Source organism: Mustela nivalis, assembly GCF_964662115.1.
Source record: "Mustela nivalis genome assembly, chromosome: 4".
Taxonomy (NCBI): Eukaryota; Metazoa; Chordata; class Mammalia; order Carnivora; family Mustelidae; genus Mustela; species Mustela nivalis.
This window is the reverse complement of record NC_139023.1, coordinates 7,635,166-7,658,406: the sequence shown is the minus strand read 5'-3', so window position 1 is coordinate 7,658,406 and position 23,241 is coordinate 7,635,166. Positions and strand designations below refer to the sequence as shown.

General features: G+C 46.9%; 1 protein-coding gene across 1 annotated transcript in view; it reads left to right on the top strand.

The window, feature by feature from the left end:
* The window catches only part of PARM1 (prostate androgen-regulated mucin-like protein 1), a 106,036-nt gene extending 91,658 nt beyond the window's left edge, over nt 1–14,378 (top strand). The window contains exon 4 of the mRNA XM_082727335.1: nt 10,496–14,378. Coding sequence (XP_082583461.1) covers nt 10,496–10,580 — 85 coding nt within the window. The 3' untranslated portion in view covers nt 10,581–14,378. The remainder of the gene's footprint in view (nt 1–10,495) is intronic.
* Nucleotides 14,379–23,241: the final 8,863 nt, after the last annotated feature.

The window sequence follows — 23,241 nt, the reverse complement described above, 5'->3', positions numbered from 1 at the left end:
CTTGTGTCTTGCCCGACCCTCTCTGAAGGCTTTTTTGGTACCTCTTGCTCATGCAAGGTTTTCACATCACGTCCTCCAGAAGACTTCTCTTCCAGTTTGGTGCCTCATTACTTTTGCCCTGGCTAGGACCACTGTTTATTATTTTATTCATTGTTTTATATCTTTGTTTACTTCTTTATTGTCCCTTTTCCCCATACACAAAAAAAATGTTAAGCTCCATGAGGACCCAGACTTGGTGAGCACAGCACTGGGCGCAAAGAAGATACTCAATAAACTGAATAAGTAAACCACATATCTAATCGATCATCCCCTTCACACAGTCCCTTGGCTGCTCTCTCTCATTTCCTCTGCTCACCCCGGCCCAAGCCAAGACCCACCAGGAACCTCCCCCATCCTCTTTCCCTTTTCCTCCCTTGGTCTTTTGTTCTAAATCGCGTAGCCCAGATCAACCGTGTGATGGTGTCAATTATGAGATTGCCTCGTATTACCACCTCTATCTAAGGTACAAAGAACAGGACAGCCAGATTTCTAAGAGAAGTTGGAATTAAAGGGCCAGCCTTACCTGTGTCTAAAACCCTTCCTGGAAGCATCTTTGCTCCTTCATAGCTTAAAATAATCTCTTTTCTTCACTAAGTCTGTATTTCCTTGACCAGTAAACGTAATTTTATGAATTTTATCTCACTAAATGATACACTTTTCCATCCATTTTGTTATTAGTTTATCACTGCAGATATGCTGTTTTCATTAGGAGTTAAATTGGCTTTTATGAGCTAGTCTGGGACCCTCGTTCCCACCTGCAGCGGTGTCTCTTCGTGTCAGGTGCAAGGAGGCAAAACGGAACTTACCGATAACCTTCAGAATCACTTTGCAGTCACAGTGGTGAGTTTCTGAAGGGCTAGGTCACAAAAAATATGACCTCCCCTGGAGTGTGGAGTGGAATAGAAATGCTTTCTTCTTGCCACACACTTGCCAAAAATGATCTTTATCCTGACTCCAGGCAAGAATTCAGGTTCACCATCTCAAAGCACCAACTATAGACAGGCAGTCTAGAGCACTAAGAACTCAGACTCCAGAGGCAAGGAGACCTCAGTTGGAATCCAAGCTCTCCCAGTTTTTAGTGAGTTCTGGAGGGACCTGAGCCTGTCTCGGAGCCTTACTAACCCTCACTTCTCCTTCCCCTGTAAGATGAGGGCCGTGGTATTACGTGGTAACACTGTTGGGCAAATGAATGGACACTGCTTCCCAAGTACACAGCCCTGCCATCACCATCACCAGAGTGGTCAAATGGAAGGAAGGGCCCCCAGTAAAGCAGTTGCTGGACAGTTCCTGAGCAATAGCAGTGTGCCAGGCCCCCCTCTAAGCACTGGGGGCCCACCAGTGATGAGACACGATCCTGCCATCACAGAACGCACTGCACTTGGAATGTTTTGTTAGCAGGTCATTAAAATCGATTCTAATGAGTGCTGATTAAAATTGCATAACGTTTTATTTTAAAAATTTAAAGAGTGTTTTCTCCAGACATTCTCAACACCAGATTAATTCAGTGGATGATTAAAATGAAGCAGTCACTGTTTCTCTCCCCCATGTAGGTCCTCCTCTTTCAATGCAGGAAGGCCCCAGTGGGATGAGTTTAAGATGGTTATTTATCTTTGGGATTATAAATTTAAGGACGGATCAAGCGATTAGACCCCTGTTTAGAAAGCCCCTAAGGAAAGCCCCTTTCTGCTGCTCTGTTAATTATTTTGGCAAAATGATAACATAAGGAGGTGAAGAGCCCTCACGAATTTTAAGGCTGTGCCACAGCCCTTTCAAGTGTTACTTTGCCAGATTCTTGGAAAGCCCCACTTGTCTCATTCACCAGAAGTACACGCAGGTCAGTTGACAAGTGCGTGTGTGTGCGTGCGTATGCAGAGACACACACGCGGGCGTCTGTACCTGAGGTGACGTTTCCCCTTGGCTGGAAGTTTATTCCCTTCCTATGATCCCAGTTTCTGAGGAGAACCACATGACAAGAGGTCTGTCTCCTGTGGTCCTTCAGCTCACTTGGCTGGAGCAGGAAGAGACTGAAAGCCCAGCCGGCGGGGAAACCATTCTGGCCTGTAGCCAGTGGGCCGTGAGCCTGGCCCAGCCTGGGTCCCTGCAAATGCCAAAGAAGAATCTTCTTCCAAGGGCAGCCCCACAGCCAGGAGAAGGGCATGTTGTAAGCTCTGCTGCCGGCTCAGTAATCTCACCTTTTCCCAAACCCTGGTTCCCTCAGAAGGCGTCAGCCACCTCCGCCCACCCTCTCTTTCCATGCTCCTCTTCTTCAGGGACACGTGACCCTTAGTCCTGTCACAGTGTCCCCTGCCTACAGGGCCGACTCCTTCTGTCACTAAGCCGCTGGTGGAAGTGACTTATAAACACGAACTGCCCTTGAGCTGTTCTCCATCACCGACGCGGCATCTTTGCTGGCAGTTGGGGGTGGGGGGAGGGAGGAGCATGGCTTTGTGGTCAGGTTCAACACGGACCCTTCCCCTTCCTGCTGATGTGGACTTGGGTGAATGATAATCTCCCTGAGCCCTCATGTCTTCATCTGTAAAAATAGAGTGGATAACACCCATCTCTCAAAGTTGTTCGGAAGATGAAACCAAGTAATAAATGTGGAGCCCTTGGTGGCTAAGAATACGTACTCTAGGCAAACTGTTTAGTCACTCCATGATCAGTTTTATAGTTCTGTGACCATACATGGTTGTGTTAGTATTATGGCACTGGTGTCTAACTCAGGTCAGGTAATACTATCCATGACTAATATAAGGCCTAATACCTAACTCGGGATTGTTACAAGGATTAAATTATAATATAGAGAAACATTCCGTGCCGGTGGACAGGGTAAGTCCTGTCATCGTGATTGCTGTTACAAGGGTGCTTACCACCGCGGTGCTCAGTTAGGTGGTCGCCGCCGACAGTGCCATTCAGTAGGCACCAGGGATTCAGAGAAGGGGGAGGAGGGGAGGGGAGCAGACGACGCAGCAGCTCAGTTTTCTCCTTATGCACTGACGGGCAGACGTCCAGGTCCCATTTGATGGTTTCAGGTGTGTTGTTTTCCTTGCACCTGGGAGGCCGCACCCCTGTTATAGGTTCATCAGCAGAATCTACTTGTAAGCAGTCTTGATTCCAAGGCTTGTCTGCCAAAAAGAAAGCAAGAGCTTCGTGTGCCTCTTGCAGAAAGTTGCCTTTAGTTAGTGCTGATGGAAGACCGAGGGAAGTCGTTTTGTTTTTGTGGAAATTGGCTCAAAACTCTTCTGCCACAAGATAATCCCCTGCTCAGGAGACCGTATCTGCTGTCGCCAGCAAGGAGGACGCTGCTATAATTAGGGGTGAGTAACCCAGGCGGACAACACGGGCTGTTCCCTTCACAAAAATAAATGTGATCGTGATTTATAGACACAACAGGGCCTGGCTTGGAAGGCGTTTTGTCAGAAGTCACCTGTTCTGCTTTCAGTCTTCCAGCGATTATATGTTATACAACTGGATGCCTTTTGGTGGTTGTGGCTTTCAAGATTTGGCCCAGGCAGCCGTAAGGTCTGAGATTGTCTAGAATTTGTTACTGACAGGTTGGCTTTTTAAGATCTGCTTTCGGCGTTCTCTGGGTCCGGCTGACTCGATTCTCCAGCTCAGTAGTTCTGAAATGTTAATGTGCATAAGAATCGATAGGGGAGCTCATTAAAAACACAGTTTCCTTCCAGGTGATGACTGGGCAATGTTAGCAGTTCTTCCTGAATGTTCTCCTAAACCCAGTTGAGTCAAGTCTTAACGTATTTTGACAAAAATCAAAAAACAGAGGAAGATGCTTAGAGGTGATACTATACAAAGTCCTCAGGAAGTAGGTCTTAAAAGAAATTAAATGAAAATGAAATTTAATTTAGTATCCTGTATTGTAGCTGCAGGACGTGCCCGTGGTTCATCCAAGCAAAGTTAGGTGCTCCTCTCTGCTTAACATTGGAAAACAGCTTCGACGGGTATTGGACAGCTCATTGTCATGTTCCAACTAAATATATCTATGCTTAGCAAGCAATCCTATCCACGTAGAGGCCGATACCGATCTATGAAAACGTGGGATTAGCAAATACCGGTCAATAACAATGTTTATGATTGAAAAATCTGTATTTATATCTGAACTCACTCATACAACCCTTTCGTCACTCTGTCTCCTGCAAGGGTCTAGTGCGTTCCTTATAACCATTGTCCCTGTTCCCGTATCTATCATCGGGGGTCTTTAGAAGAAATACATTTCAAGACATGTCCCCCCAAAGTCCCCCCAAAATCAAAAACAAAAACATACCAGCACCGTTTCCTGGGTCCGGTCCCCATAGGAGCTGAAGCAGTGTGACGGCTCACAGATGAGGCCAGTGCTGCTGTCTGGGAGAAACCCCCTTTGAGTAACCCTGATCTACCCGTTTCCCGACACTCCACACACATGTTCTAGATGCGGTGCTCCCACTGTTCCGTGTCTTAGTGACTTTGCACGTGCGGATCCTCCAGCCGGAGGTGCTGGAGTCATCTCTTTTTCTACCTGGCTAATTCCAAATTGTCTAGCTTGAAAGAGATGCTCTCTGGGAAGCCTCCTCCCCACCATCTCCATGGACGCCCCTTACCGCATGTGTCTCCTTTGTAGGACTCCGTTCCTTATCCTGGAGTCACCGCCGCCTTTGTCAGTCTGCTCCACCAGAAGGATAGCGAGCCCCTGGCCGTACCCGACATACAGTAATTGTTTTACACTTACCCTTCCTGGAGGAGTGAATGATTCTGGGTAGCAAAATTTGGGGTACAGCAGCAGTCTTCGTTTATTCCAAATATGGCGAAACAGGGTTTAGAGAAGGGGAAGCTTGCGGGAATCCGTTAAAACCATATACTCGTCATTACTTACTCGTGACTCTGAATTTCTTTACTAATAAGTGTTTCGATATATGGGCCTTTTCTGTGGTGAGCGTCTGCCAGGACGATACCAGCAGATAATTGAAAAAGAGAAAACAAACAAATTCTATCGACTCCTTCAACGGAAACACGATTATTTAAAGATAAATTCAAAAGTAACTGCTCTTTAAAAGAAACGCAGACTGTGGGCAGAACACCTTGAAAATGAGTGATTGGAAGCTTTCCAACATTGGGATTTGGGCAGAAAGACAGCGCTGATAGGTTTCCTAAATTATGATACTCATCCTGCCACTATCTTGCTACAGTAGCTGTAAATTCGCCCCTAATGGTCACAGCTTTCTTAGCCTCAACACCGTCACTGGCCATGTTCCTTTCCTACTTTGGACAGTTGTGACATGGCTACACACCATGTCACTAACAAGGGAAGCAGGGGAAGGGCATCCCCCCATTCTTTGTACCATCTTTGCGATGTTTCTGTACATCTAAAATCATTCCAATAATTGAATAATTTATTTTGAAACAATTATAGTTTGGTAGCAGCCACACAGAGATGTTGTTTGCCGCTTCCTCAGAGCCTCTGCACTTTCTGTCCTCTCTGCAGGGTTTACCTCAGGCATCCACGTGCCTCCCCCCACACCTCATTCACCTGCTGTTCACCCGTCATTTTAGTGAGACTGTTTTCCAATCGCCATATTCCTAATGACCGTCCCCACCTCGCACTGGAACTCCTCATTCCCCTCAGTTGCTCTGTTGTCCTCCACGGCACATACTACCTTCCACCGTATTATTTTTCATGACTTATTTGTTGTGCCTTCCCCCCACCGGAATGGAAGTTTCCTTAGGACAGGGGTTTTGGTCTGTTTAGCTCACTGAGGCATCTCCCGGCCCCTAAATAGGGCCTAATGGGTCATAAGGTTTTACTGAATCTTTAAATGAAAGGAGCCAGGCAGAAAAAGGACAATGAGAGAAAGCAAGAAGCCCCCAATGGAAGCAAAGGAGACAGTGGCAGCTAAACCAGACTGGCTTTGCAAGTGGATGTAAGAGTCTGAGGCTTAATTACCAGCAACTAATGAGCTATAAGTTAGGCTGTGCTTTCTCAGCACTAAGCCATATTTTTTCCATCTTTATACCCTTCCTTCTTAGCACATCATGAGCACTCAGGTTTGAATGACAGAACTCACTTGACTCGAGAGGAGAGAACTTGGCGGGGGGCAGGGAGGGGTGATAGTAAGCAAAGCTGGACCCTGGACGCAACCCTGAGCTTGACCCTTAGAAAGAAGAGGCGTTTTCGCCAACAACTATGTGTCCACACAAGGGAAGGAAAACACTTCATTTTCAAAGACAATTGGGTTCCATTAAGTATTGCCGCTGCAGTTATCTTAAAAGAGGTACCACAGGGATGCCTGGGTGGCTCAGTTGATGAAGCATCTGCCTCCAGCTCAGGTTATGATCCCAGGGTTCTGGGATCGAGCCCCGCCTCGGGCTCCCTGCTCAGGGAGCTTGCTTCTCCCTCCGCCATGCTCATGCTGTCTCTCTCTCTCTCTCTTTCTCTGTCTTTCTCTCCAATAAATAAATAAATAAATAAATAAATAAAGTTTAAAAAAAATAGGTACCCCAGAGAAGTTGCGGAGAAAGCCTCCAACCGCAGATGTCATCGCTGCACGTACCAGTTGTCACAGGGCATCAGCAATTAGGGACGTGGGGAGAAGGAAGGGCTGCTTCCTGTTAGAGCAAGCCATTTGAGAAGGAAGCTGTGAGACCAGGACTTGACATAAATCATGCCCTGTTTTGTCCCCCATGGGTTCTGCTTTTAGCTCACTAAGCCGCACAGTAGCAGCAACACGGGGTTCACAGCACAGGGCCATTGATTCACAGGGACCGTGAGCTCTGTGCTGAGTGCTTTAAAGCTACATGCTTGCCTCAGAGAAATTTAGGTAGAATTCTCTTTCCTCTTCTCACAATTAAGGTCAAAATGGTGGCTCTGACCCGTTGGCTTGGTTAATAGTATTTCCCCTCTGCTCCGGTTATATTACACTAGGAATTGCCCCGGACTGTACAAGTCCCTGCTGGTGCTGACGGAGCAAACTCTGTCTATACTGTTCATGTGTACCTGGTGGGAGCCCTCGGCATCGGGCATTCGTGAAAGTACTGCTGCCTCGAGAGCAGCGTGTGAGATGTGCAGAAAAGTCAAAGAAAAGTAAGAGGCGCTCTGCCCCCAAGAGGTGTACCGCCTGAGGGAGCCGAGGCACGGCGAGGCTGCGCTGGCTGTGTGGGACGGCCCCGGGCTCGACGAAGAAATTGAGGAAACCAAGCTGCTGTGCCCTGGCGAAGATGCCGTTGGTACCCACTGCTCTTCTGGGTGAGAAGAGCTGAAGGAGTTCTGCACAAGAGAGCCAGGAGACCCGGATTTCAGCACCAGCTCTGCCGCTAAGGCACATGGACACAGACAGCATCTGGATTCCTCGAGCCTCACCTTCCCTAACTCGAAGGCGAGGTTGTTCCCCATCGTGGGCTCCCCGAGGACCAATATGAAAACCTCCCCTTTGCCATCTAAGACGTGCATGATTGAAGAAGTTCTGACTAGAGAGAGAGTTTAAAAGGATCATTAGTTACTCTTGTCTTATCTCACACACACGTACACACGTACAAACGTGTTTGTCTTCCTCTCTCTACAGTATTAGAGGATTGATCCAAACCTGGCTTGCGTCCCAGCACGCCCAGTGCTTCTTGCTCAGACACGTTCATATATTAAAACAAGCCCTCCAGCTGCAGTACATTCCCCAATACGGCTTATCTATATCTCTGGCTTCACGTTCCTTGGCTGTCGGTATTTTGCTTAACTCCCTGTTCATTCCAACAAGAGGGCAAAGAAAAATGAAAGTAAAGATCCATCCTTTGCTTTTATTTTTCTGATATTCGCGTAGGGAATGTTTTCTTATAATACAGCAGATTCAGGCAGAACTCTGATCAAATAGTCTTGCCTGGACTAACTATAAGCAGGAAAACCCGATGACCAAGAGATTGTTAATCCTCTGACCCTCCAGCATAATGCTTTTTTTTAAAAAAAATGCCAATAATCAAATAAGAAACCGGTTTTATAACTGTGCCCAGAGTGTGCTTTTAGGAGTTCCTGGCAGGAGGGAGGCTTGCTTTTCTCTCCGTGCTCTTTTCCACTGTTTGCAGGTTTGCCGTGTGCTTTTGTAAGTTTCATTATAATAAACATCACAAAGCGGTACTGGCCAACACTTACTGTGCATTTACTATGTGCCAGGGCTTTATATGCATTACCTCATTCCATCCTCCTGCCAGCAATAGCACATTTTAAGTTTCTCCAATTTATAGGTGAAGAAACACAGGATTAAAAAAATAGCCGAGGACATACATCTGTTGACCTAACTGATACTTCGTGGGAATAAAATTATATGATAGATATAAAACGCTGTGAGAAGTTATATTACCATACAAAGGTGAGGCAGGAGTATCCTATCAATAAAGGAGCAGGTTTATTAGGTAGATGTTGGCCAGGCTTGCAACAGTAAGTCATACTAAAATTTAGGCTTGGCTCCAGTCGAGCAATCCCCAGGTTTTTACTTGTTCATTGAGCTGCCATTGCTCAATCATCCCATCCTGTTGAAGGATTTGGTCGAGGCCGGAGGTGTTAAATGTGGGGGAGGGGGTGGCAATGTGTGGCCAGTGACCTTGTGTACCAAAACTGGCCTCCCCTCTTCCCGGGGATCAGAAAATCACTGGTGTGTTACCTGTGGTCTCTGTCCTTTAGGGTGGGCCTTTAGGGTGAAGAAAGGGTCTTGTGGAACATCCTCAAATTTGCAGATGCCCAGGCTGGGTCAGCTGAGCGAGTCTGCAGAATCCAGAGGACTAAGAATCTGAAACCAAGTCTGCAGGGGCCTGGTGCTTTGCAACAGATCGTCTCTTTTCAGATGTCTGGCATACGTAAATAACTTCAGAAGAGCGACAGCAGTGATTTTAGCAACAGATAGAAGTATAACAAATGCCTCTTGTGCCTTTCAGATTGTATTTTCATTTTGTTCAGTTTTCCTGTCGAGCTGAGAAAAAAATTAGGGGGAGCGGCCTGTGTGCCGCTACTCTATACAGCCAATGTGATTTCCAGTGGCCGGGTGTAATCATCCACGCAGGAACATGAACCTGAGAGCCAGTCTATGCTCATTTTGTGATGTTCTAATCCTGACCGCACTTTTAGCCATACAATGACTGGGAAGCTCCCTTCTTGTGAACAAATTGGCTTTCAGAGATTTTTTTTTTTTTTTTTCCAATCACTGTTTCTTCTGCAAACATTCATTAAGGACTTCCTATGCGCTGGATATTTTTCTGGGCACTGGAGATAGTGCCAAGCACAAACAAAGCGGGCAGATCATCCGTACATGCAGTTTCGTCAGGGAAGGTGACAATAACTAAATAAATGAGTAAATTACATAGTATGTTAGGAGGTGATGAGAACTTTGAGGAAATTAAGCCAGGAAAGCTGGGAGAGGGGGGTGGGAGTTGCAAGTTCGGGTTCTTAAGAAAGGCCTCACTGAGAAGGGGACACTTGTGCAAAGACTTGACAGAGGTGAAGGAAGGAGATCCGGAGGCCAGCTGCTGCAAGCGGAGGGAACGGTGTGTGCAAAGACCCTGAGGCAAGAGTGTGCCAGACGTGATAGGGAGGAGCAAGGAGGCATAGTTGGAGCAGAGGGAACAAGGAGGACTGGAATGGCAGCTGATGCGCTCAGAAAAATAACAGGGGCCGGATCCCAGAGGGTTTGCAGACCAAGCTAATGACTTTGGCTTTCACTGTGTGAGATAAGGAGCCACTCTGAGGTTTTAAACAGAAGAGTGAGAACTATCTGATTTCAGTTTCTTACAGAAATAATATTGTGAGACAGTTTCCCAAAATGACCAATCAAAGCCTGTTAAACCCAAGGTGCCATTGAACTAACGATGTTAATCACACTCGAGGAAGCTCAGAGCACGGGATCTAGACCCAGGAGGTGAGAATCTGACTCACAGCTCAGTTGGGTAACTTCGTGCCCATCAATCAAGAGCTCGGAGAGAGAAATCTTGCCCTCTCAGAGAAACAAGCAATACTGGCCCTGTGGCCTTATTTTGAGGATCAAGTGAAAATGGCACACAGAAACATGGTGTAAATTGTAAAACATGATACGGTGAGAGCAGTAGTGGTTGTGGTGGCGTCCTCATGACTCCTGGGAAAATTCGGTCCAGGACCGAAGTCAAATCCCAGGAACGCAACCTTCCCTTTGCTACTACTTCTTACTCGGTAGCCAGAGCCAGAGGAATGGGTCCTCGTCCTTCTCCGGCACTAGAGATCGTGTACAGAGACCAGGACCTGGGTGACCCCAATGGGAGGTGCCGGCTGGGCTCCCACGTGAGCAGTCCTAACTTCCAGGAGTTTGTAGACGGAGGCCTCCAGAGCTGGTGGGTGGAGAAAACACGTGTCCCCTCCTGTGGGCCCTGAAAGCCTCCTCCCTGCAGGCTGCTGGGCCTTCGGCTCCCCTAAGACAGGCAACTGCTCCAAATAACCGCAGCTCTCTCCTCCCCCGACCAGGCATTCCTCATACGGGAGGCTTCTGGACGATCATGACTACGGATCCTGGGGAAACTACAACAACCCTCTGTACGACGACTCCTAACGAAGGAGCGAGGCTGGGACGAGGAGGAACTGTTTATTTATAAGCGCTTTCCCAGTAGAATTAATACAAGTTCCTGACACGCATCGAGCGACAATCTCTTAAGCCCTGTTTCGTTGGTTTGGTTGTTTTGTTTTCCTCCCTCTCCTCTGGCTGCTATCACTTCCCCTTTCTGGTACAAAAAGAATCCTTGTTTAAAGGTGAGTGGAGGCTTCTCTGCAGCTGAGGGAGGCAGACCCGGAGCCAGACCGCTGTGGTGGAAGCCTCCGTGCCTGCCGCGGGATCCACTGTTAAGAGGGACCGAGGGCCAGGGAGTGAGTCCTTGCATCGGGGGTTACTTTTAGGGGAACTTTTAGCTGGTGGTACTTCTCAAACTTTTGAGTTAGGAAATTGCATGAGATCTCGGTGCGGGGAAAGGAAATGCACCCCGGGAGTGTTTTACCCTGCAGGTGAGGAAGCAGGGGGCTGCTCCGATTCCTTTTTAATCTTTCTTTCTACCTGGTGTATCGGACAGGTTGCCTGCTTGGCTCTGTGAGCTGGATCCCGGCTTCTTAACGGCCTAATTAGTGGAGGAGGAAACTAGAAGGTGCCCCGGAGGAGGCCAGCAGGCCGAGGGACAGCGTGGCATGTTGCTGTCAGATCGCAGCGTGCCCTCTACCTGTTCCGCCCTCCAGGCCGCCCAGCTCTGCCCGAGATGCCCATCGTGGTCGGCCGCAGCAGGCTGTCCCCAGGAGAGGAGATGAGTTAGAGAAGAGAAAGGGGGAGGGCGGGTAGCGTGCGGTGGGCAGTGGAGGGGGCTGGGTCAGGAGGGAAGGGGTGACCCTCACAGACGACCGCCTGGGGGGAACAAGGAATCAGGCCCCAATAACTCACAGAGACATCCACTGCTCGAAGGAGCCTCTAGAAAGAACCCTTGCTTTATAGGCACAAAACAGCTGGCTCACTGCCTTCTGTCTGTTGGGAAACGGCTGCAGACCGTTTTGTAAAAAACTGTAAAGGATTCGTCTATCTGCAGTAGCTCAGTGAGGCGTTTCCACAGGAAACAGACACCCCGATTAATCCGTTTATTCTTCCCATACACTTACCTTCCTAATTCTGCCCTCAAATTAATGAACACTCCTGGGTACATGGCCTTACGCTCCTCAACCTCAAATTTCGAAGAACTGGTATGGTTTGCAGATGTCCAGATACAACCGTGGTTACCAAAAAGCAGACAATTTTGCTCCCCCCCCCCCCGCGTGAACCTTTTACAAATGTCTCGTGACATTTTTGAGAGTCTCGACTTGGGGGTGCCACAAGGAGGTAGGTGTCACAGATGCTCTAAACATCCATGCAAGGCACAAGACAGCCCGCCGCAGCCAACAATCAGCCGGCCCAAAATGTCGGGAGTGCTGAGTTCGAGAAACCCTGGTTTACTGAAATGCCCGTGGTGGATAAAACAAGACACTCCCAGATTAGTAACATTTTTTACTTTTAACTAAATGAAATGATTTGTTAAATTGTTCCCTAAAAAGTATTCAGTTTGTGGGCAGATGGATTGTTTTGGCATGTGTGGTTGCCTTTTTATTTCCGAATGTTCTCTAGATAGCTTTATGTCATGGTGAGGACTCTGTCCTCCAGAAACACCTGATGTCAGTGACCAGCCATTTGTGTCCTGACTGCGGGAGGAAACTTCATGGATTAGGAAGCATCCATGAGGTCCTGATTCAGAATACGTCCTATTGTCCTACAGTGACCTCGTGCCATAAAGAACTTAAAACTGATCAATTTCTATTTCTAAACTTGAACCTGCTGCCTTGCTGTTTCCAGAAATTTGACCCTCAGCTCGACCTGTCACTTACTGTGGTCCAGCAAAGTGCCAACAGGAAAATCGCTGTGGCCGCGCTATTCCGAGATGCCCAGAGCTGTGCCACTCTCCACAGCCTGCCTTCCCACACTCTGAATTTATCCCTAAATTCCTTACATATCAGAGGAGAATGAGCAAGCCCCGGAGGTATTTTACAATAGGACTACATAATAAGAAGCAGGCCGCCAGGAATTCTGCTAGCTCTGATTATTTAAAAAAAAAAAAAAAAAAAAAGGGCATTCCCAGAAAAATGCCCAGGGATGACCCATTGTGCTCCCTGTGGCCATGCTGGGCCTGAATAATTGTCTCTCTTCTCTACCCTCACTCCCTTTATAAAGCCTGTAGGCCTTCGGTTTAGCAAAGGACAATTCGATAAAAACAGGACATCCCTTTTATTCCTCCCTCGGCCACAAACATTTTGACAAAATGTCCATGAAACACCTTCCGAGTGGTTCTCTCCTAGATGCTGTTCCAGTCCTAAGTACTGGGTCAGAAGGACCGGCGTCTTCACGGGGTACACTGACCGATTATGACCACAGACTCAGTAAGCATCTCCCCTTACCAGAGTCTTCTATTGTGCAAGAGCATTTGATGGGTTTGTTGTGCCTATTAACTTCCAAATCCTTATGGCAAAGAGAGGGATCTGGACCTAAAGCAAATATATTCAGCAAGGTGACAGCTCCCCATAAAAAACTCTAACTTTCCTTGCTATGTCAGTATAAAATACCTATAGGTTGAACCTTTTTTTGCCAAGTCCTTTTTTTCTGAGTTGGCCAAAGAATTTGAACTGTATTCAACACATGTTGCTTGAAACACGCACACACGCACCCCAGAAATACACGCTGATAGTTAATGTCCTCTACATCAGGGAGAGATGCTGTCCAGGTCTGTCCAAAGGAAATTGCTCCAGGAGGTCTAAAACCATCATATTTCATCCGGGAATAGGACTAGTCATAAAGTGATAGACTGTCAGAGCAGGAAGGAGGCAAGCGGATTCTTCTAGACCGTAGACTGCAAATGATGAAGAGTGGGATTCGACTTTGTTTTCTTTGCTTTGGGCCCCCGTGAGGTCTCCTGCCCTCCCTGGATGTCTGTCTTCATTTCTTAAATGAGGGGGATGCTTCCCTATTGACCTCACTCCACGCTACCTCACAGATGTGTTGTGAGGATTCACGAAGTGACGTCTACAGTGTTTTCGGTTTCTGGAGAAAAATATTTATAGGCATCTTAAGTATTACCTAGATATATAAGTGATCTCAGTTTCAGTTTCTTATTTGCTGTTACACTGGTGTATTGTTTCGACTTAAATCTATAAAATGACAGCTGTATCTTGGCCACAGCAGGCAGCTGGCCCAGCTCTGAGCGACCCCTCAGTTCAGCTGACTGTGGGGGAACTGTGCCCGGGACCAGGAGAATGGTTCCTGTCTCCAAATTGAAAGGCAGCCCCAGAACTGGGTCTCACAGACTCTTGAGTTAGGATCCAGGAGGTTAGGGGAACAGAAGATGGACACCTGAGTGCTGAGAGCAGTGGGCCTCTGGCCTTCACCATCCTGAAGCCTTCTGCGTTCTTGGTGGAGTTGGTTTTGGTTTGATGTCCTCCGTTTGCCCTTCATCTTGCTTGCAAGGATGCATGGTTCGATCCCTCGTGTGTGGGAAATGAATTTTGCAACTGGGCCATGTTGATCTGCACGTTGATTCACCTTCTTTGCCTTTAACCTCTTTTTGGCAAATGAATGTACCATTTCAACTTTGATTTTTAAAGTGCTGGTTGGTACTGGTCATAGTGCTAACCAAGAGACCAATGCCAGATTGCTTTCTTGGGGTGAGTTAGCCAACATCATTTAAAGATGGATGTGCAACTTCTTTGATATTTGATGTAATTGTATCTACATTTGTTGTAAGACATCTTGCATACTAATTATAATTATATCAATTAAAGTTGTTAAAAGCCTGCATCTGACAGTGGTGATTCACATTTTGATATGTTTGTTATTCCGGCCATTCAGCTGATATGCTCATATTAAGTAGCCTTGACTTGTTCTTAAAAAAAAATTATCCCACATCAATAAATAGTATTTTCTGCACAGCAGGAAGGTCTCTCTGATCTTGAAACAGAATTGAAGGGTGTCAGAAATGAAGAAACTCTCCAAGCAGTGATTTTGCTTTTAACAATACACCATGTCTTCTAAAATCGATGTAAAAATAAACACGTCGATTGAATAAGTAGGCAGCGATACAAAATCAAGTCAGATTAAAGCAAATCGGCATTAGCAGTACATTTGATACCTGCTTGTTTCATCCTCCTTCAAAAAAATTAAGTTCATCTTACGCATCCTGACAGTTAAAATAGCAAGTAATTTCAATCATTCAGAATATAGTATCAACCCTCGGGAGCTAAGCAAAGATTATCCTGACTCAGAAGAAAAGAGCAACAATAAAACCCATGCATTTTGCAACATAAGAGAGGAATGGAAGCACCTGCAAGCTAGAGCGAGGTGATCTGACGGTTTGAAAACTTGGGGTCAGATTTAGTAAGTTTAGGTGCCCGGTGTCCAGTGGCATAGCATGGAGGATTGACTGGATAGAGTCAGGAGGAAGAAAGAGGACCCAACACGAAACAGACCCTTTCCTGTTGGTAAATCAGCCATCTCTGGAGGCCCTGCGTGGGCACAAAAGCAAGTACCAACTCCATTATTCCAAGCTTGCCTGAACACCGTCGCTCAGAAAGCACTTTAAATGTGCATGGAAAGGAAAGGCCTAATGGTAATGTGTAGTGTTGACCTATTACAAATTATTGAGTCCAAACGATATGTTTTCCTACATTATAGCTTTTCCAAGTCAGATCATAGTACCCTTCAACTATTTAGTAACCTGTCTGCCACCTATAACTCTTCTAAAGGTCAGCGGTACTTACCAATAGCTGGCTATATTTTTATTTTCGTCAGAAAGCATGGAGCTTGAAAAGTAACGATCAGATTGAGGAAAAAAGCCTGAAAGAGGTATGATCTCTTCTCTGAAAGGATCTAAACTTTGGCAAGTGTAGAACCGACTCCATTTACTGCACTAAAGCAGCATTTATCAGTTTGACTCAAGAAACATATTGCGTTTCTATTTTAAGCAAGATACCGAATATTTACTATAAAACAGAAGGAACATAGTTTCCAGTAGGAACTTTGGGTGCCTGTGGGCATTGTCTGATGCCATCCTGCATCAAGGTCATGGTCACTGTGCTCTCCATGTTACAAATGGGGAAACTGAGGTTCCAGGACACAGCATGCAGTCCTGCAAGTACTGACTCCTTCTATGGACTCTTTATCGGGTCAGAGGGCCCCTGCTCACCACATATTTACAGTTTAGTCGATGGCAGGGCTGGGATTCCAACCAGGTCGGTCACCGAAGCCCGAGGTTATTTTCCACTCAAGGGACTGGTTTCTGATCTAAGTATAACCCAGCGCTCACACCTTCTACTAAAATGGGACCTTCCACCTCTTGCCAAGTCTCCCCTCAGCTATTTTAGGTGATCTCAAGGGGGTCTGGCATGTGGCCCAGAGCAAGCCCGGTCAGCTGCCAGGCTCTGTCACCTCCCTGCTGGTTCACGCTGTCCTACTGGGCTGTGTTCTCTGCTAAGGAAGAAGCTGCCTCTGCCACCCCAACTCTGTTCGAGCGCCAACACAGGCCCCGTTGCCTCCCAGAGTTGAGTGAGAAACCCCCCCTCGTTTCTACCTGCAGCCTCCCCGCTCCCCGACAGAAACTGGCGTGAGTCCACAGCAGCCTGGACTAGAGATTCCATCCTCAGACTCTCCTCCCCCCTTGCCCTAAGGTTCCGTTATTTCCAGAACTTGTCTTTCCTTGGTATCGTAATAATACCTTATTCTCACCTAACACTCAATGAGAGAGATCCTGTTCCAAGTACATTACCTGGATTCACCTCCCTAGGAGGTAGATATTATAAATGCAGTGTGCCCTCTGTACAGATGAGAAAACTAAGGGCCAAGGGTGTAGAAACTTGACCATGGTCCCGCAGCTCCTAATTGCCAGCAGTGGGACTCTGGGGTCCGTGCTCTCCACCCCTTCCACGGAAGCCCCCACTCAGTGCCAGGGGTTCCTGCGTAGCCGCTTCACTCACCATCAAGATGCTTGTCTGCGTCTGGACCTGGTGTGGTCAAGGCTGGGCACCTACGGCAGAAGTGAGATCCCTTCATGAGAAGGGCTCTGGCCTCACAGACTCTGGGCCGCCTCTGTCCAGATTCTGGTGCTTCTGGGCAAGGTCGCCCACCTGACAACCCCCAGCTCGACAGCAGGTGACTGACTCCAGGCTGACCCTTCCCTTGTCACCAGACCCACACGGTGGCTGTGGTGAGACAGTACAGAACACTCTCGTGTTTTCCCACTCGCCGTGCCTGCCTGGGCATGGCGATGGAATTCACCACAGCAAACACTGCTGGGCAAAGTGCTGAGAAATTCAAGCCCGTCAGAAGCAGGGGTGGGCAGGTGATAGGAGAGACAGATGAGTGCCCCCACACCAGGACACTGAGGCTGGGAACAGGCAGTCATCAGAAAAAACAAAAAACAATCGTCCATGTATTCCTGGAATATTAAAATCTTAACACAAAGCTAAGGATTTCACATAGAAATCAGTCTCACCCAGACTTTTCGAGAGCGGGAAGAGAAGTGGGTAGGGGAGCCATAGCAGGTAATGGCTGAAATTCTTGGGTGTCTGGGAGGCTGCCCCCATCTCTGGCTCCAGCAGGGAGGTAGTGGGGGTAGGGAAGAGATGGGGCCCTCAAGAGCTCACTGGGGAGCCCCAGCTGCCCCCACACCTGACTGCAATGGTTTCCGGGGAACGGCTTTCCCTTTTTTCCATCTTTCTTATCTCCCCTGAGAACCTCTCATGGACAACCTCCAGCCAAACCCTACAGGAAAGGGAATTGGAAGAAATGCAATTCTGGCTTTCCCCCTGGCCTGCCAAGGAGACCTTAAACAATGTGGGAAGGATGCTGAGCAGTGAATAGGTGAGCATAGTCCACCCTCTCTCCTCCAAGATTAGAACTTCCCCAAAAGGAAAATAAACAACATCATTTGATCCCAAAGGTGATGCAACTGTCGCTTACACAACTAAGGGTACACTCACCTGCCCCCCAAAAAGAAAGAGAAAGACATAGAATATGCCATGTGTGACTTGAGCTCTGGGAACATTCACTCCTAGTCAAGATGCGATCTTCCTTTGATATCCAATAACTTAAATGCCCCGTTATAGGGTTAGCCACCTTACACTGGATACAGGTGGGGAGGATGAAGAAAGAGAAGAGGAACTGATGAATACACACACACACACACACGTGTAAAATCAAGGAAGAGAATATGCATAGCTACAAAAGGACTTCCTTGCTGCAACTGGTCACGAGACAGACAGCGCTGGTATTGAGAACTTCCTTCTTCGGACAGCCTTTTCGTGTTCTTTTGTCCGGAGCCACATCTCGTCTGGACGTGGTTCTCTTTGTGGCAGGGGGACTCAGACCTTCTGCTGAAATGTGAGGAAAACCTGGGAACTGGAAAAGCAAAGGAGCTCCTGAACTGGATACTACAAACAAATGAACATGAGAGAGAGAGAGAGGCCCACATGGTCCCCAAGTGCCCCGTACTCTCCTTCCCCACTTTCATTGCTCTTTCCTCTCTCCACCCCAACCCTCCAGCCCACCTCATCCAGCCCCATGAAACAGGAAAAAAAAAAAAAAAATAGGGTAGAGAAGAGGTTCAAAACCATTCTCAGCACTTACCTTGCTGCGGGCAGAGCCCTGGGTCATTCCACGCCCCACCCCCACCCACCCACTCCTCCCGGCCCCTCACTCTGCTTGGGGCCTTCTAAGGACAACGGTGCGTGGTTCAGAAAGCCAGAACTTGATAAAAGGCCAGCTGGGAAGAGTTGGGGGGGGGGGGTGACCAGGGGGCAGTAACAGCGAAGGTTTCCTTTCATGCATTCACTTACAACATAGTCCTTCCATGGCCACTCTGCCCTCCAGCACCCCTAATCCTGATAAATGCTGCTTTAGTGCAGTGAATGGAGTCTCTTCTACACTTGCCAAAGTTTAGATCCTTTCAGGATCTAAGCTCTGGAGCTTATATGCAATGAATTGAAATACTCTTAACTTACAGGATGAGTGACCCCCAATGGCAATTCATCTCAAGTCCTGAGGCCCCAGGCCTGCTTGAGGGACTGTGCTCTGTCCTTCTGAACAGCCATTTCTGGAAAGCAGCCAAACTCACTAAGCAGCCCTAACCATGGGCGCACAGCACTGAAGCCTTTGCCTGGCCCCGGCCAAGGGTTCCTGGCAATACGTGGCTACTGGACTCTTCTCCTCTAGAGTGGAGAGGCCGGCTCCCACGTCTGTCTCCCGCAGGCCAATTTCAATGCACCCATGAGTTCAGGTAAAGCCTGAACGGGAGCCTCAGGGACTGACATCCTGAGCCATCCAGGGAGCTGACAGGTGACTCTTCAGCTTAAAAAAAGGCAAGTCACTAAGGACACCTGGGTGGCACAGTAGCTTAAGCATCTGTCCTCAGCTCAGGTCACTATCTCAGGGTCCTGGGATCAAGTCCTGCATCAGGCTACAAGGAGCCTGCTTCTCCATCTGCCTGTTGCTCTCCCTGCTTATGCTCTTTCTCACTCATAAATAAATAAACAAACAAATATACTCTTTTAAAAAAAAAAAAAAGGCAAATCCTTCTTTCCTAGCCCCCACAATCTCCTGGAAACTGAGGCAGCTGGTCCCCAGGGGAGTAACGGGCTCTCAGTCCAACCATAGTCAAAACCATGGACAGAGGAGAAGTGGTGGGCTAGGGGTTCTGTCCTGCTTCGTATCCTGCCCTCTCTGTGTCTTCTCAATGCTTAGGGCACTAGCGATAGGAAGGGAGGGGGCAGCGGGGAAGCCAGAGGCATTATAGGACTAGGAGCCAACTGGGAGGCACTTGTTTTTGGAGAGCTCACTGCTCCAGTAAAGGGCCCATGGATTCCAGTCAGGAGTACACTGTGGTGGAATGTACCACTGGAAGCAAAATTTTCATTTATTCACCATTCAACAAACAGTACTGATTTACGTATTCTAGATATATAAACAAGTGAAACAAAACATAATCCTCAAGAGAAAATGCTTACAGTCTAAGAATAGAACAGTCTAAAAATAAAACAGGGACTCCGCACAGAATCACGGGTCGCTAGGTAATGTGTAGAGACACCGAGAGCACAGGATAGGATGTAGTAAAAAGAGCGGACAGTGTCCTGACAAGCTGAGTTTCATCTTCCTTATTCCCAGATGTCTCGCTGATGCTCATTCCCCCGCCACCTGCCTGATCAATTTCCTGGAACTGAACTTGCCCTCTAGGCTATGCCTTTGAAGATCTGTCCTTTGCCATCAGTCCCAGATTTTATCTTAGAAATTTAATTTGTTCCTCCTGACTGACATTTGAGCCAAGGGTCCTGGCTTCTCGCTACCCTGGTCACAGCCAGGTCAGCCCTTGCTCCCAGGGTTTGTCATGGCCCAGGATGCCTCAGCTGGAACGTGGTAAGTATTGTGTCTCTCAGCACAGAAAGGAAGGAGGAGTGAGGAGGGACCAGGGAGAGAGAATATCATCCTCTCTTCATCTTGCCACATTTTCTATGATCATAATTCCCTAAGGATCACCAGGAAGTTTAACTGGTTTTCCTCGCTGTGTCCTCTGATGGAAGAGAGACAGGGAGAAAGGAAATGACATTTGTTGAAGGCTTGTGCTGTGCCCACTACCCCAGGAGGAAGATTGTTAGGTCTTTTTAGAGACCAGAAAACAGGCTCAGGAAAGTTAGGTGGCCTTCCCATTGCTACAGAGCCAGTAAGAGACGAAGTCTTGATTTCAACACTAGCCTCTCTTACTCCAAAGCCCGTATTCTATCTAGAATGATGATGCTTCTCAAACTTTAATGCGCACACAAATCATTGGGGAATCTCATTAAAATGCAGGTTCTGATTCACAGATGGGGGATCAGGGATGAGAATCTGCCTTTGTAACAAGCTCCCAGCTGGTGCTGATGCCAGGGGTTCCCCACTGCCCTCTTGATTTTGAGAAGTAAGGGAGCTTTCTACGCATAACTCCAGGTATGCCCTAGCGAGCCCTCCTCAGTAAGACTGATAACACACCTCTTACCCAAGGGCAGCGAGGTGTGGCGGCATATTTTGGTTTGGGGTCTTAGTTGTTGCTATGACCGGCAGAGTTACCAGCGTTTCATATCTGGGAGTTAAAGATGCCTCAAATCCTTCAGTGCATGAAATAATACAGAGTTGATTTTCTTGGGACAGTCTTACACAGTACAGACTGTCTCACCTGAAATTCCTAAAGCATCATCATCAAGGAACCCTGAGCAGCAGCTGGCCCGGGGAGAGGGGCACACTACTGTCAGATGCAATCCCTTTGGCTGCCTTACCTTGTTCTTGGTCATTGGAAACATCAGCTCTGCCCTCCAGCTGCTCAGCTCCAAACTGTCATCACTGACAGCTGCTCTACAGCATATCAATGCACACGAGTGCAGGTGGTTGTCTTGCTTCCTGGAAATCCAGCATTTCAACAGAAAAGATGATCCAAGAGGAGTCTCATCAGAGAGAGGTATGTTCACATATTTCTTGGCACCCCCAAAGACCACAGGGGTGCCAAAAATGTCCAAACATGGACATTTTAGTAAAGCATGTTGGCCGACTGATAAATTCACATTTTGCCTCCCACGACAATTTCCAAAGCTATTTCTTGAGAAGATGGGAAAGGAACTGACTTCTACTTGGCCTTTGCCGTGTACCGCAAACAGGAAGGGTGCTTTGTGGCATGGAATAGACATTACACACTCGGACTCTGGAGCTCAAGGATCTGGATTTGAATCTCACCTCAGCTACTTACCAGTTGTGTCGCCTTGAAAACAATATTTAATCTCTCATTCTCTCAGTTACTTTATCTATAAAATGGGGATCAGAATGGTATCTGCTTCATTAGCCTATTACAAAAGTTTGAGGAATTAATACCTGAAGAACACAGAGCACAGATCAAAGACTATAAAAGCATACGCTTGCTAAATAGAACCACCATGTAAGAAAATTTATTTTTACAGATTGTAAGGATGGGGAAACTGTAACTTACTCAAGATCACATAGCTACAATGTGATACAAACTGACCAATCATAATAAAAAAAAACTACTATTCACCAAGGGGCACCTGGGTGGTTCAGTCAGTTAAGTGTCTGACTCTTGGTTTCCACTCAGGTCATGACTTCCGGGTTGTGAGATCGAACCCCACATTGGGTTGTACACTGAGCATGGAGCCTGCTTAAGAGTCTTTCTCTCCCTCGCCCTCTGCCCCTCCCCCATGGCTTGCATGCTCTCTCTTCATCTCTAAAAACTAAAAATAAAAAATAATAATAAAATGCCAAATACTAATCATGAAAAGAAAAACCTCTCACTTTAGATGCACACATTGACAAACATATATTTAAAATACAACCAAACACAACGTATAAATCTATATTTGAAAATATCTTGATTGGCATAAGCTAACTTTTGTTCCTGAAAATTTGATTCAAGCAAAATGTGGACTGAAAGGGTCTCCTTTCCCAGTAGGTTTCTTTATAATCAGAATCAACAGTTATCATTGCTCTAGGGACCCTACATATGTTCAATATTGGTTCACCTCAGGAAAAATTTTCCACGGATGAGTTACTGAGCGTAAATGGTCACTTCTCAGGGAGGAGCATCAAAGGTAGCCTCTCTTACAATATCTCCTGTTCCCTTTTCAAAAACATGAAACACAGATCTTGAACAGTAACCTTCATCATTGAAGACATCAGCCAACTTCTCCAGAAAAGCCATCCATGTCTTTAGACCAGCCCCTTCAGCTTCCCCTGAAATCTCTAATTTACCAGCCAGTTGTCCTCTTCCTAATGATTAAACCATTCTTTTTTTTTTTTTTAAGATTTCATTTATTTATTTGACAGACAGAGATCACAAGTAGGCAGAGAGGCAGGCAGAGAGAGAGGGGAAACAGGCTCCCCACTGAGCAGAGAGCCTGATGCGGGACTCAATCCCAGGACCCTGAGATCGTGACCTGAGCCGAAGGCAGAGGCTTAACCACTGAGCCACCCAGGTGCCCTGAGATTAAACCATTCTTTATAGCATTAATTATCTTTTTTGATGGTTTCCCAAGCTCTGTCCATAAGAGTTTCAAAAGGTGACAACCAGTACCTATTAATAAACCAAGAATTCATAGCTTAGTTGAGGAACTTGCTCCTTAGCCAACCAGGAATTCACACCTTTCAGTGCTTTTTTTTCACCTTTCAAACCAGCACACCACGTGGTCAACACTAATAATCTGCATTGACTAAAGTCTACTCTAGAAACACATCAGGTTCAGCTGGTGGGTACACATAAACACAAAGCCCCTATTCAGCATGGTTAAAGCGTTATTTACAATAAGCCTACAAAGATTGCACATCTCAACTTAAGCTATCCCAAGTCAGGTGGTGTCTGTTTACAAATATTCTGTTAAGTACATATGATGTCTTTGCTCAAAATGGGGATTCTGGTCTGTTAACTAATCCTACTAACATTGCCTCTCTCTGAGCTGGAAAAAGATGAGTTATTTTTGGCAGTAGGTAATTCCATGTCCCAGAGATGAAGTTCTTTGCATAATCAAGTTTTTAAATGTCAGTAGCAGTTTGGAGTGTTATTAAAGCATTTCTGGTTTCTGAAAAGGTTTCCAAATATCCTTCACTGTGTTTAATCTTTTCTAATGAAGTCAGATAAAAGCTG